The sequence below is a fragment of the Callionymus lyra genome, chromosome 2 (genome assembly GCF_982586985.1).
Source record: "Callionymus lyra chromosome 2, fCalLyr1.hap1.1, whole genome shotgun sequence".
Lineage (NCBI taxonomy): Eukaryota > Metazoa > Chordata > Actinopteri > Syngnathiformes > Callionymidae > Callionymus > Callionymus lyra.
Genome location: NC_141819.1, coordinates 32,190,671 through 32,209,550, shown reverse-complemented (window position 1 = coordinate 32,209,550; position 18,880 = coordinate 32,190,671). Strand labels below are relative to the sequence as shown.

The following is an 18,880-nucleotide window of genomic DNA, read 5'->3' as shown; positions in this document are numbered from 1 at the left end:
GGGAGGGAGATCAAGATGAGTTTAAGCACTTGAGCTGCTATAGCTCAACACAAACCCACATTTCCCGACAATATTTTAATCTACTTGTTTATGATGCATCTGTGCTGTGGGCATTTGTGTGTGTCTCTGTGTGTGTTCAGGGATGAGTGTCGCTATTGTGTTGAAATTGTTTGTCTGTGTATACAAGACTTGACTGTTGAGGAGTGTTTAATAAACAATGTGGACATTTTACATTTGTTTATTTATTTATTTATGTTGTGTGTGTTCAAAAGGAGTGTATGTGTGTGTGTGTGTGTGCTTGCCCAGGCTGTGTTGTGCCTATTTTTTGATTTGAAAGTGTGTTTTTGTCAAGTGGTCAATTGTGATGTGTAAGCTATGTGTGTATCTAAGTGGGGTTTAATTGTGCGTGAAATAATAGTTGTGTTGGCCTGCGTGACTATAAAGGTGTGCATTTACCTGTGGCTGAGGGGATAACATATGTATGTAGTGTGTATTTTTATTTGGAAATATGTCTTTTCACGTTTTACTTTTGTGTTGAAAAGATGTGCATGAGACTTGCATGAGTTTACATTTGTGTGTGGATATGTTTATTCACTATAAGATTTAGTATTTATATATTGTGTGTGTCTACATTTGTCTATATAAAGATGTATCTTTAAATTGTTTGTCACTTTTATAGTTGTGTTTCCGTGACTCATGTGCATGAGCATGTTGTGTTCATTTTGTATCATCAATGTAAGCCTGTGAGCACGAGAGTGTACGTATGGAACAAAGTTGGACTTTGTCCAGTTTATTCACCGTGTACATCCGTGTATCTATTATACCTACGCATATGTGTAGTACATTATTTTACCACTAGATGGTGACAGAGATGCATTTACCGAATAAATTCAATCGAACAGCAGATGGCAGTAGCATTACGGACCCCCCACAACACGTAATCATACGGAGCAGAGCAAGCTTTTTAATTTTAACTCGTACTTTTTTTTGACTTATTTTGTCTGTAATATATAGTGGTTATTATAATTTCGCACTTCAAGCTGATTTAAAGCCAACTACAGTGTAACAAGCCCTTCAGTTGTTCACTTGTACCATACAAACGGCACATAAATAGAAGTTCCCTGGGTTTAAGTTAAGTTAAGTTCTTCATGATTCTTCATGAGTCACAGAGAGAGTCAAAGCCACAGTCAAATTAGACAAAAACATTTTAATCTGTAAACATCGGTGAGTAAAGATGAACATCGACGATCAAGTTTGGAACATTTGCAACATTTGTGACTTCTGGCATGTGAAGATCAGTCCAGAATAGATACAAATATTCCACTGGTGGTTCTTGTTCTTCAGGCTCCAGTGTTTGTCCAGAGAGACGTTAAGTCTCAGAGTCCGAGTCTCAGGTCCGCGAGTCGTCCTGCTCTCTACATGATGCTGCACTTGCCCTTCAGCTTGTCGGCTCGGTTCTGTTTGCCCGAGCGTTTGCCGTCGATGCTCAGACTCATGTCCCTCTTCTTCTCCAGAGCCAGCAGCTCCTGGAACAGTTCCTTCACGTTGGTGTTCGTCTTGGCCGACGTCTCCATGAAGGCACATTTCCACGCCGTGGCCTGAGCTTGACCCTCCTTGGTGTCCACTTCGCGCTGGGCCGTCTCGTCGCTCTTGTTGCCCACCAGCATGACGGGGTTGGACTCCACGCTGCCTTTGATCCCCAGAACCTGAGGAGGAGAAAGTTTTATTTTAGATGTGATTCATGAAGATTTAGGATTTATTTGATCTGAATTTATGACACAAACTTCTGCCAGGTTTTGTCGAACTATAATTAAGCGGAAGTCACAGGAGGATTGAACGACGGACACACAAACCCATTTCAATTTAATTAAAGGTTTATTTTTTAATACAAATGTGCCTACAGGGTAGCTAAAAATGAAAAAGCAGTGCAAATGTTTCCTAGTATAGCCTTTGAACAATTCAAGGACGTCATAGATTTCTATTGGAGTACGACCCACAACAAAGTTACTGCATGTTTTTACAGATATAAAAGTTACTTTGTTAAGTTCTTCAAGGAGTTTCAATGTATTGAGTTTTAAGAGAAGTAGGAAGTTATTAAGTTTTAGCAACCCTGTCGCTATATATATTTTTACAGCTGCCAGTAGACCAAATCAATTTGATTTAATTTAAAGCATTCTGTCCATTTTTGTGGATAATATATGGTGTATAATCTTTATTTTGTCTGTAGTTTCACTTTTCTTCTGAAACTAAGGAGTATTATTAGATTTGTGATGAAGAACTTACTGTCATTTTGTTTGGAATTCTCTGGGAGAGAGACATTTTTAAAGGGTTGTGTAACTTATTAGGTCATCTTTGATATTGTTCATCCTTCATTTCCACTTCAACATCTCTCCTCTTATTCGAGTCACAATGAAGGTTGAAATATTGATTTCACATGTTATGTATCAAAAGTATCCGTATATCTGTCACAATAATATTGTGCTGTGAGTCATACAAGCAGCATCACATTTGTGTATTGAAATAAAGCACCAAAATGACATTTTGTGAAAGTAATGCAAAAATAATACAACAAAATATTACAATGAAATTAACTTAAATACTTTACTATTGTAATCGAACTAATAACTTTGAAATAAAAGTAATAGGTTATAAAGAATGCATTACTATTTTGAAGTAACTTGCCCAACACTGATGACCAACCAAGCATCAGGTACAGCTCAGAGGATCAAGTTTAGTGTCTGTGTAATTACATCTTTCCACCACTGGGTGGTGTCATATCCTCTGTTTTTTATTTTCGATATTATTATCTTCACAGTTGTGTTGTTGAACGGAGAGTTTATGAAGAGAAAGTGAATGACTAATAACATTTTAAAGAGGACATTCTTAAAGTTATAAATGCGAATATGTGTTGATATAGATTATAAAGTCTGTGTTATTACGTCCTCTCGCCGATAGAGGGAGGCAGAGAACTTTGCAGGAAATGCACCAGATCATGATTTTGTAAAACAAACAATTGAATAATGATGAAGCTGACATTATTGTGATTGCATTGAGGGTTTCTGGGTCGAACCTGCTGGTAGATGGGCTTGAGCTCCTCCAGACTCTGGCGGCTGGTGATGGAGTAGACCAGGATGAAGGCGTGACCTTTGGAGATGGAGAGACGCTGCATGGCAGGAAACTGGTGACTTCCTGTTGTGTCGGTGATCTGCAGCGTGCAGACGCTCTTGTCACAGCTAATCACCTGCAGGGGAGATCAATCACATGACTGAGAGGCTTTAACAAGCTGTATCTCTAAAATAACGCCATTTGTAGCGGAGCTGCGGGTTTGCATAATTGCATCTCACCCTGATTAGCTGGGATATCTGGGCACTCACCTGTCTGTAGGTGTCCTCCACTGTGGGGATGTAGGTGTCTCTGAAGGTCCCTTTGACGAAGCGCAGCACCAAAGAACTCTTCCCGACCCCACCAGCTCCGAACACCACCACCCGGTAGTCGTTACTCTGCTCCGGCATTCTGAAGATTCTCAGTCGATCAGCTGGAGTCTGAGGAAAGAATGCAGGGGTCAGCGATCAGATTTCTTCAGGGGCCACATATCATACTGTTGTCCCGTTAAAGGGGAAGTTTTTTAATATTAAATAAATAAAAGTACGTTCTTAATGTAAAGGTGTAAGGTCTCAGGGTGACTTGTAATTCCTATACACTAGCATGATTTTTAGAACGATTTTAGGGGACACTACATTTGAGTGACATTATGTGATGGTTCTACTCTGTTTTGATTAAAAGAAGAGCTGGTGTCGACTGTATCCTCTTGTCCTCAGTCATCATCATGATCTCGTGGATTTCATTGTACCTTTGGCTGCCAAGGACGTAATGACAGCTGCCATCTAGCGCCCGGAAGTTGAATGCTTGCTATGTTAATTGTAAATGAAAAAAATGTATCAAATTATTTATTATACACAGACTTTATTGAAAAATAAAGGTTAAAGTACTTAGATAAAAAACTAAAAGCTGCCCCAAACAGAAGAGTTTGAATAATAATAAATATTATTAATACATCAATGGAGTGCTGTGCAATTGTAATTGCATTTCTTTCTGTACTGTAAAATCATATTGACAAAAAAACATAATTTCAAAGGGAGATTCTGAAAATAAGCTTTGTCTTGCAATATTACATTTTCTTAATTCATTTTATGGAAATTAAATTTAAGATAGTGATAAAAAAAAAAAAGAAAACCCAAAGAATCCGATTTAAAGGACATAAAAAGAAAAAAAGACAAAGTTCAACTCATGTGTACAGTTCAACTAGTAATGAAATTGTTAGTCGGCCCATCAGAAACATTTCTATATGGTCAGTTTTATAGTATTATTCTGAGTCAGAAGTCTGAAATAAATACGTTTGATTGAATTTTATATTGTAGATTAAAAGTAATTCAATAAATAATGAAATTTAAGAACATATATAGCATTATTTCTTTTAAAAATTGATCATTCCAACACATAAAATGTGTTTTCTAATAATGCAGAGGCTGGTCTCGTCTCAAAATGAAATATAGAACTCTGACTTATCACTCTGAATGACACACCTGTCTCCTGTAACCATGGCAACTCCATCTACTACTCTGTGTGTGTGGTCAAGTTGTCATGGAAACCTGATGACCAAGAACGACGACGCAGATACACACACTACTGCAAACATGTCACCGTTGCATCACTGGCAGCCCCGTTGCTGTGACAACCAGACTGCCCACCTCATATGATGTCACTTCCTGTGCGGAGGCGGCAGGGAAATCACCACTGACTGCATCTTCACACACGCTCATCACTGAATATTAAAAATTGCTTCTCACACATGGAGGACATTTAAAACCTAAAATAGACTTCTGTCTTCTTCAGTAAAACACTAGGAACAATTTAACTTTTGGATTGTTAATAATCGTATTTGTTTCATCTATATTTTTAGTTTGTGTTACTAATTAGTTTGTTTTTTTTACCACAGTAGAATGTATGATGGAAGATAGAAAAAGTAAATACATCAGATGGAAATAATAATATGACAATACTTTTCTTGGAATATTATTTCATTATATCTTCTGCAGGCAAGAAAATAGCAAATTTCTGATTAGTCACAGACAGCCAAAGAAAATTATGTGTATATTGTCAAAGTATATTTGGTAAATAAAGCAGTTTCTGATTGGTATTATTTACAGTATTTTTCGATTTAGCTGATTCAGACCAAAGAGTTACAATAAAACAATTACATTTAAAATATATATTTCACAAATCTACATTCAAATGTTTATCTTTATACAGTATGTACTATAAAAGGTGCAATATACATCTGGAGGAGTATTTTAACAACGAATCATTTATTTTTATTAGAAATATAATATAAATGTTAAATACAAAACGCGAACACTAAATAGGTAATAGGCAGACATACGGATGATAAGGGTTTCTAACTTTAAGCTTAAATAATAATGAATGACTTACCCCGACAGACAATACAACGAAAATAATAAAATAAAAATATTGGTCTACACTAGTGAAGAAACAACTCTACTCTGAGATGTCTCTGCTGTAAAACCCCTGAAGGCATCATCTCAGACATGTATTGTACAGCGTGTACTTGTGGCACAGATCAAGTCAAAAGTTTGCCTGTGATTCCTCTGACAGTGAACGCACCTTCACATCACGTGTCCTCATCACGAAGCATCACCAGAACATCGTCGCTTCACTGAAGATCTAAACTTAAGACCAGGTCTCTGCTCAGAGGCACTTAAACCAATAACACCTTCTTTTCCACTTCTATCCCTGCAGGAATCTTCCCTCGCGCATGCGCACCCGCGACAGACGCGCTGCTTTGTCCCTCATCCTCAGATGTGTTAAATCCTCTCATCATGCTAATCGCTCTTGACTCCTGAGGACCAGAGCAGGGCTGTGATGGCGCGCGTTCGTGGACTCACCGCGTGTCCGTGGATCCTCTGGGCGAGCGTGCGAGGCTGGACTACTCTCGTGCGCCTGTGAGCGTCCTGGACCCTCCGCTATGTGACTCACAGCATCAGCATCATCACCGTCATCGTCAGACCTGCTGCTGATCAGCATCAGAACCTCCTCTTCCTCCGCCTCCTCCCTCCATCTTCATCGTCATCTTCATCATCACCTCCGTCCTCCTGCTCACTCGCTCCACTTCCGCTTTAGTGCGTGAGGGACGTTCTTGGTGTTTCACAATAAGAGACAGAGAACCCGGATTGTAAAATCATATCCTGAATAGATGTGTACTTGTGTGGAGTTCAATGTAATATTCAGGCTTCATGATGCATTTCATTGAACGAGTTTGCTGTGTTAGTTGACACAGTAGTACTAGTAGTCTTTGAAAGTGTCCCTAGCCCCTGATTGGACAGCATCAGTCACATGGTATGTGGAGTCAGGAATTGACAAATATGTATTTTATTTTGTTGTTATTTAATTATTTATAATTACAGTTAATAGTAAAGAGCAAAAGGATATAGATACACATATAGAGAACATTCATGAATATAAGTAAGTAAGCAAGTAAGCAAGCCTACCTTGGTACAGTTAGATCCACGATGAATAGCAACTTCTGAAAGGTTGAACACAGGTCTGGTCTGAGGTTAGCAGTAATGATCAACGGTCAACCTGCAGCCTCCAGTCCCAGGTAGTGTCTGAGAGTGTTGCTTCCGCCCTTGAAGATGGTCTTGATCATATAAGAGGAGTGTTGACACACCTAATATAATTTCCTCTCTCTCTGCGCTTGATGGATCTACTGACTCCTTCAAGAAACACCACATTTTTATTTGTGCAGGCTTTTCCTTGACCTTTAAAGTATATATTTTATTGAGTATTGTTTTGATTGTTTAAGCGCTTTGTGACCCTGGTCTGGAAAAGCGCTCTATAAATATAAATTACTTAACATTGTAGTTGGCTCTTATGATGAAGGTGATTTGGCTTCCTTCCATCTGCTAAAGATTATTTCACATAAGCTTTCAATACTCCAGTTCTTCTTCTGGTAGTTTCTCACCAGGTTTCTGATGTTTTTTTCAAATGTTGAATAAGTTGAAGGATGTACGGACAAGAGAATGTGGCGACATATTCCAAAGCATTATCAGGGTCAGGAAGAAGACGTGCAGGTCTTTCCCTTCTTTTTTAGCAGAACGAACTCTTATCATACTTGTGTGCTCAAAGAATCATGAAAAGCCTGGTATTCCATCTTTCTGCACAGATCAAGTTGTTTTGCTTGATTGACACACCTAACATAATTAGTTAATGTCCAAATATTTTTCAATTATTTATTATATATTATCTGGTTAACTTATGAACGTATTTATTTCATTTTCTTGACCACTTTTTTAGAGACTTTAACAAATATCCTAAAACAAGCAAAGCGTTTAACGCGCCCTCTAGTGGTTTGTACTAGGAAGCACATTTGACTGATTCTCTAAGAGCCAGCACCGGAAGGACCATTTCTGAGATCTTTGTTGCAGAGTAAAAATACATCTTTCCTTCGCACCTTCAGCCTCAGAAGATACGTCATCGCAGACGTCACCAGCAGAGAAATATTAATAGTACAGGGGGTTGAACTGTACAGTGACAAATGTGTCATCCTGAAATGTTTGTGGGTTATACAATTACAGTTATTGATACAAGATAGTAAGTAAGTAAGTAAGTAAGAAAGTGATACTTATATGTAAAGTACCTTTACAGACCAGGGTCACAAAGCGCCTTAACAATGAAAAACAATACATCGATAATTTAATAATCGTTTGTCACAAAACAATAACGTAGTTCACAAAATATATTACTTGAAATTCCAATTTTCAACCTCCATCTATTGGAAGGTGTGTGTCGCTTATAAACATGAGGTTAAAAAGGTTTAAAATTTAATTATTATACTCTTTTGTTTCGCTTATATAAATTGTCCTACTTTGTAATTCTCAACTATAAACACTAGAGGGCACTCTTCTAGCAGGGTTCATTTGTAGAGCACGGTGAGAGGACGAGTTAATGGACCGGTATCTGTGTCCTCATGTGTTTAAAAAATAAAATGTATTGAATATAATCCACGGGTTTCGATCTTGCTTTGACTTGAATCAGTGAAGTTGGTTATTTGTCATGTTGAGAATTGCTGAATGCTCTTTAATTCAGTAGTATTCCGAAAATAGAAATTAAAATCCCACAATCCCTTGTACCATCTTACATAAAACAAGATTTCAATTTAAATGATTTGATGAATTAAGATTGAATTTCTCAAATATTTAAAGCGATACAGTTCGCCTTCAAATATACTTTACATATCAGGTGTCAGGTATTGTACTTAAATTGGTAAATTTTGATCAAAATTTAAATGAATTAGAAAATATAATAAACCTTCACCCTTTCCCAATACAATGGGTAGAAAAAAGCCTCTGTTTGAGGCTGATTATTTTTAATTTATGATTTCATAGAAATAATCGGAAGAGCCATTGGCTTCATAGCTAATATATTAGACATAGCTGTGTGCTAGTATAAGAGCGGCAAATAGTGGTTATAGAATCATTTGCTTAACTATAGCCGTTTTAAAAAAAGGGAAAATTAAAAAAAATATTATTATTATAATATTTTTTAACATTTAGACTTGTTTCTTTATTAGGTTAATACCGCGTTGTAGATAATCCAATAATATTTTCTTTGAAATTAAAGATATAAAAAAAGGAAACACAATGAATGCAGTGATTCATCCAATTTGGAGAAAAAATGTTTCTCTTGAGTGAAAAAGTATAAACGTGTATTTGTTGCTGACACTGTTGGAGTGCTGTTCAACACACAAACACGCGCGCGCACAAACGCACACGCCCTCTTTCTCTCTCAGTGCACGCTCGCGCATCTTCGTCCCTCCTCGACACCATGAGCTAAAACAATAATTCCTCTCTTTTTCTCTCCAAAATCCTCACCTTCCTCGCGTGTGATCCCGACTGACCCGGACTAACTGCTCCACTGGACCGGTTCTGTGCCTGCAGCTGGCGCGGGTTCGGCCCGGTTCGGCCGTGAAAGCAGCCGGGCTCGGGGAGCAGCAGAGACGGAACCGAGGAGCTGGATCCCTGTGAAGGTTAGACCCATACATTTGTTTGGTCTCCTTTATTTTTAATTGTCTTGAAAGGGGGTTCGTTTCCATCCGTTCATCTTTGATGCGGTTTTGGGGGGATGGGAGGATGCGGGGTTCTTCTCCTCCAGCATGGAGGATGGATGGCAGAGGGATGGTGACTCACAGTCGTCGTCATGAGGAGAAATCACTAAAATCGATGATGATTCCGGAATGTATCTTTATTTTAAATACCAATCAATGCGATTCTCAATTTAATATTTCCGGGTCACCTTTTCATTATTCGGGGTGTTTTTGATGTGCAAGCTCAGAATCTGGGTTGGTGTGTTTGAAGGTGTTATTGTTCCGGCTGACTCTCCTGCAGGATCTTTAATTCTCTGCGTGAGAGCTGATGAATATTCTGCTCATTTCAGATCCCTCTCTCCTCTCATTAGAGATCTCCTCTCCATCTCCTCTCATGTGTCTCCATCACCACTTCTGACTTCTTCATATTCAGCAGCCATTTTGTGTGAACTCCTTAATGTGCTGCTTTCTAATCTGGGTCACAGCAGAGCTAATTTGAGGCGAATTAAATAATGCAAAGACTGTCCAAGAAACACATTCCAACGTTTATTAACAAACAACAATCCTCTTTAAACTGTAGTATTTTGATAATAAATCGATTTCCATCTTTATTTTTGCTCTCAGAAGTTTCCTTTATTTTGCATACAACCATTTTTGTTTTTACAGCTTTCTATTTTTTTTTCTTTATGAATTGACAGTTTAATATTTTAACATAATATGCCCAGATTGGAAAAAATGGCAATTCGCAAATACATTATTGTAGGCTCCAAATTCACCCTCACAGATGAACAACAAAGAGTGAAACACATCGGAAGAAAACCTCTGGCATCCTTTTAATTTTTAATAATGATAAGTTTTAATGACAAATTAGAATCGACTTATTAAAGGTTTGTACGCAAACAAGAAAATCGATAATATATCTTAAGTTGTAATGGGAAGTTGAATAATATCAGTAAACTATTATAAACAAATACAATAAAGTGTAAATTAATAGTAATAATGACGAGCTAAACTAAATTCTTAAATAATAGTCTTTAATGAAATTGAAACAAAACTTTTTTCTTCTGACTTCCGGTCACTTCTTTATCCAAACTTCCTGCACTGATCTGGAAGCAGCTATGAACGCCCGATTGTCCTTGAATCCATCACCAGGAAGTCAGCTTCCTAACCTGTCGAAAAGATTAAAATGCAGGATGTTTGTCCTCTTAAAAGACGACCAGCAGGTACGTGAGGCTACATGTGTAGTTTTTCAGAGACTCTAATATCTGTACTTATTTGAGTTAAAATAAAAATACTTCACAATTCAGACAAAGAATTAGCTTGTCTTAATATTATCGTACATAATATTGTCGGTATACTTCAACAAAATATAAAAAATATGAAGTTAAAAGCTAATTATTACAGTAGTATTTGGTTAAACATGTATCCTATCTAAAAAACTTGACTTTAATCAAAAAGCAATACAAAAAGTATCTCAAGAAATACAACATAAAGTCTTTATATAATGGAGCAAAACATTTTTAAATAAGTGATAGAAATGTGTATAAATTAGTTATTTCTACAGTAAATTGAATCATCACCAGCATGCACCTCAAATATCATTAATTATTCTAAAATATGGTTAAAAAATTTAATTGAAGTTGTAAATTCATAAATTAAAATATGTTAAAATATATGATTAACATTTAAAAAATATATGATTTAACTTAAGTTGCAAGTTTGAGATAAAAACATCATACTTTTCTACATCTGTGTGTTTTATTTCTATCTAATTAAAAAATCAGTGCTAATGTCGACGGTTGAAACTGTGCTCGACTGTAAAACTTCCCGAGGGATCATGTGACCTCTCGACCCTGTCAGGTCACATCAGAGGACGCCGTGGTGACGGAGACTCGGGCGATGAGTCAGTGAGTTGAGCAGGAAGTTCTCTGGGCTGGACAGAGCGATGTCAGGTCATGTTAGGGTGGATGTTGTTGTTCTGTGAGCAAGTAACGATCGAGCGAACGTTGATCCGTGTGTGGATCTTTCCATCACGGCGTCGGATCGATTTCTGCGAGCTGAACCGATGCTTGACAGAATGACGCGGTGAAATAGCTACTGTGGTCCGGCAGGGACACTCTGGAAAGCGGTCTAGAGAGTGAACAAGATGACCAATGATCGCTTATTAAAAATTAAATAAAAAATTAAAAAGTGTCTGTCAATGTCTTGGCATAGAACTAATGATTTAAAATGTTAACTTACTCCTCTGCTAGTTATAATTTCATTACTACTTTAAGTAGTAGTTCTTAACCTTATTTCTAGGTTAAAACATTTTAGAATTTTTTTTTCTTTTTTAAAAAGAGGTTAAAATTCTTCTTGCCGTCTTGTGTGTCTGTATTTCTATGCATACATTAGTTTAAATTATACGACTTAAACTTAAAGTAAATTTAATTTTTATTTCAGGTAAAATGATACCTTTATGACATATTAACATGTTTTTCCTAGATTTAAATTGACAACCTCAAAATAAAGCGTATATAATTATTACATATCATCAAAGCCTGAATCAAATGTTTGGATTACATTAACAATCTTGTGGCCTGATCTCACTTCAACATGTCGATGCTTCTGTGTTTACGTTTGTCTTTTGACATCACAGTATATAATGTTACTGTTGGCAGTTCATCGCTTTAGTGTCCGAGCCTCAGGAAGTGAAACAACAACTGATAGACTGGACAGTAACTGATCGACACACACAACAGTCTGGAAAGATCACAATATTTGTCACAAGTTCTGGGTGAAAGAAATTTGCTTTAAAGGTTCTCTGTTTTCTCCTTTTCATTATCAACATTTGATGAATTATTTTGTCGTATTATCGTACAAACACAATTTCTTTGCAGTGACGACATCACTGTACTTGACTTTTTTCCAAGCATTACATTTTTTTTTACTATTAATTGATGATTAAGTGAAGGTACCTAACTAGGTAGGTATCTGCACAAAGGCTACCGAGCCCCAAGTCATTTTAAGCTTGATCAAATAAATCGCCGTTCTTCAACGATAGATTTCTGGAGTGTGTTGCATTTGTGTTTATGACTCTTTGGATGCAAATATTTACAATATCTGGACACGTTGTTCATCTATAGTACAGGCCAAAAGTTTGGACACACCTTCTGAGCTCATTTAGAATTTTTGATCTTATTTTCTTAGAGTAACATTGTTTGTCTTTACTTAGCTGATCTAGTTCTTTCGTAAAATACATTATAAGGTTGTCTAACGGAGCTGTTTTAACCTGATTTCTGCAGAAGACGTGTGTGTAATGAATCTATATAATATATGGGTTTCACATTCTAAAATGAGTAAAAAAATATTGAACTTTTTCATGATATTGTAATTAAAAATTGACATTTATAAGAAAGAAATCGGGCCCAGTTGTTATAGATATATCAATATATATATAGATATATATAGATATATTTTCATTACCGGCTTGTATTCAATGTTTAAACACAACACATAAACAACATCGACAGGTTTTCGAGTTTCGAGGGAAAACGAACCAATAAATACTTTTAGCACTGCATTTAAACAAATAAACTAACCTAAAAATGTACAATTTACAATTTATTATGTTCATTCAACGAAACAATTACGCTACCAGTATTTATTAACAAATCAAAAGAAAATGGCGGTCACAGCAAGTTGTTACCGGAAACACGTGTACATTTTCAGGGCATTACAGCAAGTGTAAAGGGTGGTCACAGCAAGTGCTTTGTTTGTCGCGGTTAAATTTGAACCCTGTTTTTTGTTTAGTACATAATTCTAATAATAATGTGTTCATTCATAGTTTTGAAAGAAAAAACATGGAATGAGAAGCTGTGTCCAAACCTTTGGCCTGCACTGTAAATATCCTAAATTATTTATCATGCTTTGCGTGTATCTGTGGTCAACTAAATTAACGATGGAGAACAAAATAAATTGTCATTCCGTTAATATTATATATTGATCCGTTTACAAAGCTAATATGTCAAATAGAATGATATTAATATAATGCTTTTTTGCAAAGTCTCTCGCGTATCGATAAGAAATCATTTATTGAGTCAAACATGTTTTTAATGGAAATCACAAAAACAATATATACAACAAATATCAAAGACAAAACGCAACCTTTGCACATTTCTCATCCTCATTCAATGCAACACTGCCTCATTCCATAACCGCCATTTTCTGCCTCCTCTGCTGCACCACCTCCCTCTCTGCCCGCGAGATGCGGTTGCCGTGGTAACCAGACAGTCTCAGGAGGGAAGCCTGAGCAGGGGTGGGGGTGGAACTATAGATGGGTGTGATCACTCTTTGTTCAACGACGAGAAAAACCCATACAGAGATGGATGCAAAATAGTTTAGAGAAGTTTGAGACACAGATCCAGTTCAAGAAAAATCAATCTACTTAAAAAAAAGGTGTATTTAACCACTTACTTGTATAAATATTACAATACAATATTTTTGGATTTTGAGGACTGCTGGTGTTTTGACTGTACGAGAAAAATATTTCAAATTAAATATATGTCAACCCTAACCCACTATTTTATGTCAAATTATTGTCTTCAAAAAACAAACAAAAAAACAGCCTATTTTTATTTAATAATATTTTCTAATTTAAAAAAGTCTCAAATAAATAATTCATTAAATCTTGTAAGAAATCACTCATATCAACATATAACGTTTCTCACAACTGCAATTATAGTGTCATATATTCAAAATAACAATATATTTTATAACTCTAAAAAAACAACACTGACAATACTTTATGTATGCCTCAAAATATAAGAAAACTTTCCAGGTTTCTGAAAATAGTAACATAAAGGGCAAATTTCACACCTTTTTTTCCCCGCAAATTTTCTGAATGTCGCCTTAAGTGCTTGAATCCGTCGCTGTTTTGCCTAAACCTTAAAATGTGTAAAAACCTCTTCTGTTAAATTCATATGTCTTCTCACTAATGGTCCAGAAGTTTTTCAGATGTAGTAAAGTCAAAGTAAACTGCTTTGTGTTTTAAATATGTGACTCAATCATTTGCATATTGAAAGGTTTTTTTCTTTTTAAATAATTGAATTGGAAAATTCAGATGTTTTCAAGATTAATTTTTATTTGGTTGCATGTTTTGCTTGTTTATAGCACAAATCAATAACACATAAAGTAACTTTATTTTAATTATTTTAATTGTTAGCCTTTTAAATTCAATATACAAATGTTTTGGAGTAGTAAACGTTGGAACTATTGGAATTATAATATCAAACTCTATTTGTTAAAAGAAATGCATGCATTTATTAAACCTTAATGTATATGTTTTTGAATTCAAAGATTAAATAAAAACAAATGCAACCTTTCAATATCAAATTTTGATTCAATTATTAAAAAAACAAACATTTAATAATAAAAAAAAAATGAAAGTTTCAACATTTGGCATTTTTAAAAATACAACCATTCACTGATATACAGTACTTCTTTAGAAAACAGCTCAACGTTGTTATTTCACCTCTGACCTTTTCACCTACGACAATCGCTCTTATGGTTTTCCTAAAAGGAAACTTTGTTTGGTCATATTTGTTTTTATTTTTGAAACCAGTCCATGTGTTGAAAAATGGGAAAAGCAGCTTGAGCGTATATTTACAGACAAAACAAAACCGTTTCTTCTTGAAATTTTACCCTTTTTAAAAATGTATTGCTTTAACATGTATCATTTAATTGAAATAATATTGATTTAAACACAAATAATTCAAATTTTTCTACAAACAATATCTGTATCTAGATATATGATATATAATATCTTAAACATCTTGGAAGCTCAATCGTGAGGGTTTAAATGAATCGTCCTTTGTGTTCAAAGACACGCTGCCAGTGACCGTCGGGCAGAATAATAATACGACATTGTGAGACGACCTCCAGGCCACTGACTCAGCAAGATGCGGTTGTCAGAGAAGAGCTGGCGAGGAAAAGCTGGTCCTGGTTCTGGAGCGTTCACTCCTGCACTCTAAATAATTCAGTCTTTTCTCCAACATTCTTTTTATCCTCTTAAATTCAGCTTCTGTTTCATGTCTTCATGCAATATCGGGGTCACAGGCGTTTGATGGGTTGTTGTCATAGCAACCAGACTCTCTGTGCGGCATCTCAAAAGAGACATTACTCTCCAGGGAGCTTCGCATAGCGTCAGATGTCAGTGCAGGCACATGATGTACATGTGTCACCATGGCAACGCAGCACATCAATAACATGGATGTGTTCGATGGGCGACTACAGCTGAGCTCAGCGGATATAACAATAACTCATTTGTTGTCATGAGGGCGTTGTTGGTTCTCGTGCAGATGCTTTTGCATCGTGAAGTCGTTGAAACTGATGTTGTTTTCTTGCAAAAAATGATAAACACTGACAATCACAGAACCCTATGTAAGTGTACATGCTTAAATTATGATGGAAGAATGACTGAATAACACATTTAGAATAGAATAGAATAGAAAACGTTTATTCATCCCCAGAGGGGAAACACACTTTTACAACAGCAGCAGCAGGACAATGAAAATAAAGTGCATGGAAAAAAAGAAATAGTAAGGAGATAATAAAATAAAATAAAATAAAACGATCTTAAAAATATACAAATTATTTACAGTATTAGAAAATTAGCACTATTAACAGAATAAAATAAAGTTAAAAAAATAAATAAATAAATAAATAAATAAATAAATAAATAAAATAAAATAAAATAAAATAAAATAAAATAAAATAAAATAAAATAAAATAAAATAAAATAAAATAAAAATTAAATTAAATTAAAATAAGATAAAAACAAAAAATAAAAACACACGAGAAGAAAAACACACTACGGATTAGCATCAGGATATTTAAAGTAGAGAGTTAAATATCCTGACACCAGTTGGGATGAAGGACCTTCTATAACGCTCCGAATAAGGGTCAGGGATGTAGGTGATCTTCAGGCAACACTGGTTGTTAAGGGCTTTGTAGGTGGTGAGGTTTTTACAGGAAGCCAGTGAAGTGGATGGAGGGATGGACGTGATGTGTTCTCTAGAGAGGGTGTGGGTGCAGTCGGGCAGTAGAGTTCTGAACATACTGCAGTTTTTCAAGAACAATGGAGGGGACACTGTACATGCTATTGCAGGCGTAGAGTCTTGTGGTGATGGACTAGTGTTTCAGCAGCTGAGATGAATAGAGTGGGTCGAAGAGGTGGAAAAAGATGAGGGAGGAGTCTCAATGGATGATGATGTTTGTGGATAACAGGGTAGCATGTTGTAAATAATCTGGCGATACGATACGTATCACGATAAAAGGGCAACAAAAGAATATATTGCAATATATTGTAACACTGTAGGAATAAGGATGTTTTTGTAGTATTGTCCAATTACTTGACTGGATTTACAGACCACATGACTCTTGATAAAGTTGTAACTGCCTTCGTTTGTTTTGAAACCAAAATATGTCCAAACATCAGCTTTAAAAGCTGCTGAAGTCGCCTGTATCCTCTCGTCCTCATTGCTGGGTCTCGCAGGATTTCATTGTTCCTTTAGGCGCAGAGGCTGTAACTACTGCTGCCATCTTGTGCCCAGGATTGCAATGGCAACACAAAAATGAACAAACACTGTAAATGTTTGCATGTTAATTGTAATTTCAAAACAATTTTATTTTATTTATATGCACGTCTGTTTGAAATAGAAACCATAAAAAATGTATAGAAAATTTAATATGATTTTAAAGCCAAAAATATATAAAGTGTTAAACAAAGACATTTTTTAGGGAAAAAAAGGGATATATTTATCGAGAGTGTTGTGAAGCCCAGACGAGAATATTGAGAACAAACCAGAGCAACTGAAGCAGTTTCAGGGTGGATTTAGTCGTATGAACTGGTTTATATGTAGGACACATTCGTGGCTGCAATCCCATGGAGAGCTTCACCCTCCTCTTACCCACAATCCCTGAGGTCAGATGTGCACTCTGAGCTTCACTCGGCTGTGCTAACACTCACTGGCTTCAGACTCTGGAGGTGACTCAGCACATCAACCATTTACTGGTCTGCAGAAAACAATTGGATTAAATATGAAAAAATACATTCTTCTTAAAAGAAATGAGAAAGTATTTGATTTTCTACGTTACTTCTGCAACACCTTTTGTCATTTCCAAAGCCTGTAAATGAATTTGTAATATTGAAAAGTGACAATTAATATAACTTATTCTTGGTTAAATCATGTGACATTATTTAATTAAATTTCATTTTGATTTTGCTCTCTGTCCACCTCTAGGGGGCGCTTGACGATGGCCCACTTGGCGACCTATGACCAGCTGGCCCACCAGGTGGAGGCTCTTCGCAAGGAGAACTCTCACCTGAGGAGGGAGCTGGAGGACAACTCCAACCACTTGTGCAAGCTGGAGACAGAGACCTTCGGCATGAAGGTGAGTTCAGACGCTGAAGGGTTAGAGCGCAGTTGTTCGCTTCCTGTTGTCGGCCTTGACACAGAGATTGATTAATAATTGTTTGTAGGAATCAATAAATGAGTTCATCCATGCATAACAGCACTTTTCTCTTGATAACTACTTTCCATCACACCAACAATGTACAACAGAATGTACAACAATGTAGTAACAGTTGAACATAAAAGATGTTGAGGATCATTTGCCTCTTCAGCGCTCGAACTCTGGGGATTTAACAAGTCCGACAAATGCATATCCAGCAGAGAATTAAAGCCTGTCTGGTTACACACACACACACACGCACACACACACGCACACACACACACACATATACACACATACACACACAGACACACACACACAGAGACCCTGCTGAGTGCAGCTGTATTATCTGAGTTGGACGTTGATGGTCAGTTGAATCATTCAAGGCTTTTTCAATATCATTAGTAAAATCTGTTTCTTATGTCTGATGATAACAGCAACAATAGTAAGTAAGTCGTTTTTATTTGTAAAGTGCCTTTCAACAAATATATGAAAAGAATAATAATAATGTTAAAATGTTTAAACGCCCCAAATTAAACCTTTGTCCGCTGGTTTCAGACCCTATAAGTGTAACATTAGATATGCATTTATTTTTAATATTAAGAATTCAGGTAAAAAAGAGGGGATTTATTGGATGGCCAACAACTTTTACTTTGGGGTATTGATTTAACTAAAATGTTTATTATTTTTACAAAATGTTACACCTACGATCAGTTTTCGGAAAATTACTTACCCACATTTTATACAACGGCTGTTGTGAGGGGCCATCAAACCAAAGAAATGACAGAAAAACTTAAATTAAACAATAAAAAAACTAATCTAATACAATCTGGCTAAATAGGCTTAAATCATTATTTTATTTTATTAACGTTTACTAATAAAAATTGAATTCTGATTTAAAAGGACTTTACAAAATAATTCTTAAAATGAAAAAAGAAAAACGCAGATCAAAAGTCCTGAAGAAAAAAGCCCTAGAGTCATATTTGGTAGTCATACTAGTAGTGAATAATAATACAAATACAATTGTTATTTTACACATGATTTGTCTGATGAGTTTGCACATGTTTGATGCTCCAACCAAATATGTGAAAATGTTTTCAATATATGTTCCTGTTTTTTGAATATATTGAATGGGAGGATAAATAGAAACATGGATCAAAGATGAACATTAAAAAAAGATAAATTGATAAAATATTTAATAAGTTATCTCACTTCATTTTTATTGCT

The 18,880-nt window shown here is 35.8% G+C and overlaps 2 protein-coding genes across 4 annotated transcripts in view; one reads left to right on the top strand and one right to left on the bottom strand.

The window, feature by feature from the left end:
* Positions 1-1,187: 1,187 nt before the first annotated feature.
* Positions 1,188-6,085, bottom strand: diras1a (DIRAS family, GTP-binding RAS-like 1a). 2 transcript variants are annotated; one of them, XM_087784745.1, is made up of 4 exons: positions 5,964-6,085; positions 3,375-3,535; positions 3,071-3,241; positions 1,188-1,706 (listed from the first exon to the last, which is right to left on the bottom strand). In XM_087784745.1, exons 2-4 carry the CDS (start codon positions 3,510-3,512, stop codon positions 1,416-1,418), a joined length of 600 nt encoding a protein of 199 aa, XP_087640871.1. In that variant the 5' UTR covers positions 3,513-3,535; positions 5,964-6,085; the 3' UTR covers positions 1,188-1,415. The 2 variants fall into 2 exon arrangements, with proteins under 2 accessions (XP_087640871.1, XP_087640872.1); XM_087784746.1 differs by having other exon boundaries at positions 3,375-3,542; positions 5,964-6,061.
* A 2,819-nt stretch (positions 6,086-8,904) lies between these two features.
* The window catches only part of apc2 (APC regulator of WNT signaling pathway 2), a 29,508-nt gene continuing 19,532 nt past the window's right edge, over positions 8,905-18,880 (top strand). The window contains exons 1-2 of one of the 2 annotated variants that reach the window (XM_087784713.1): positions 8,905-9,103; positions 17,443-17,593. In XM_087784713.1, coding sequence (XP_087640839.1) covers positions 17,456-17,593 — 138 coding nt within the window. In that variant the 5' untranslated portion in view covers positions 8,905-9,103; positions 17,443-17,455. Of the gene's footprint in view, positions 9,104-17,430; positions 17,594-18,880 lie in introns of those variants that run through there. The other variant, XM_087784712.1, reaches the window with a different exon arrangement.

What these genes read in the sequence shown, in the direction of transcription:
- diras1a (XM_087784745.1), bottom strand. Translation starts at nt 3,512, where the DNA reads ATGCCGGAGCAGAGTAACGACTACCGGGTGGTGGTGTTCGGAGCTGGT. An exon ending in TGGAGGACACCTACAGACAG is followed by an intron (nt 3,242 to 3,374) that starts GTGAGTGCCCAG and finishes TCTCCCCTGCAG; the next exon opens with GTGATTAGCTGTGACAAGAG. An exon ending in TCAAGCCCATCTACCAGCAG is followed by an intron (nt 1,707 to 3,070) that starts GTTCGACCCAGA and finishes TCTCCTCCTCAG; the next exon opens with GTTCTGGGGATCAAAGGCAG.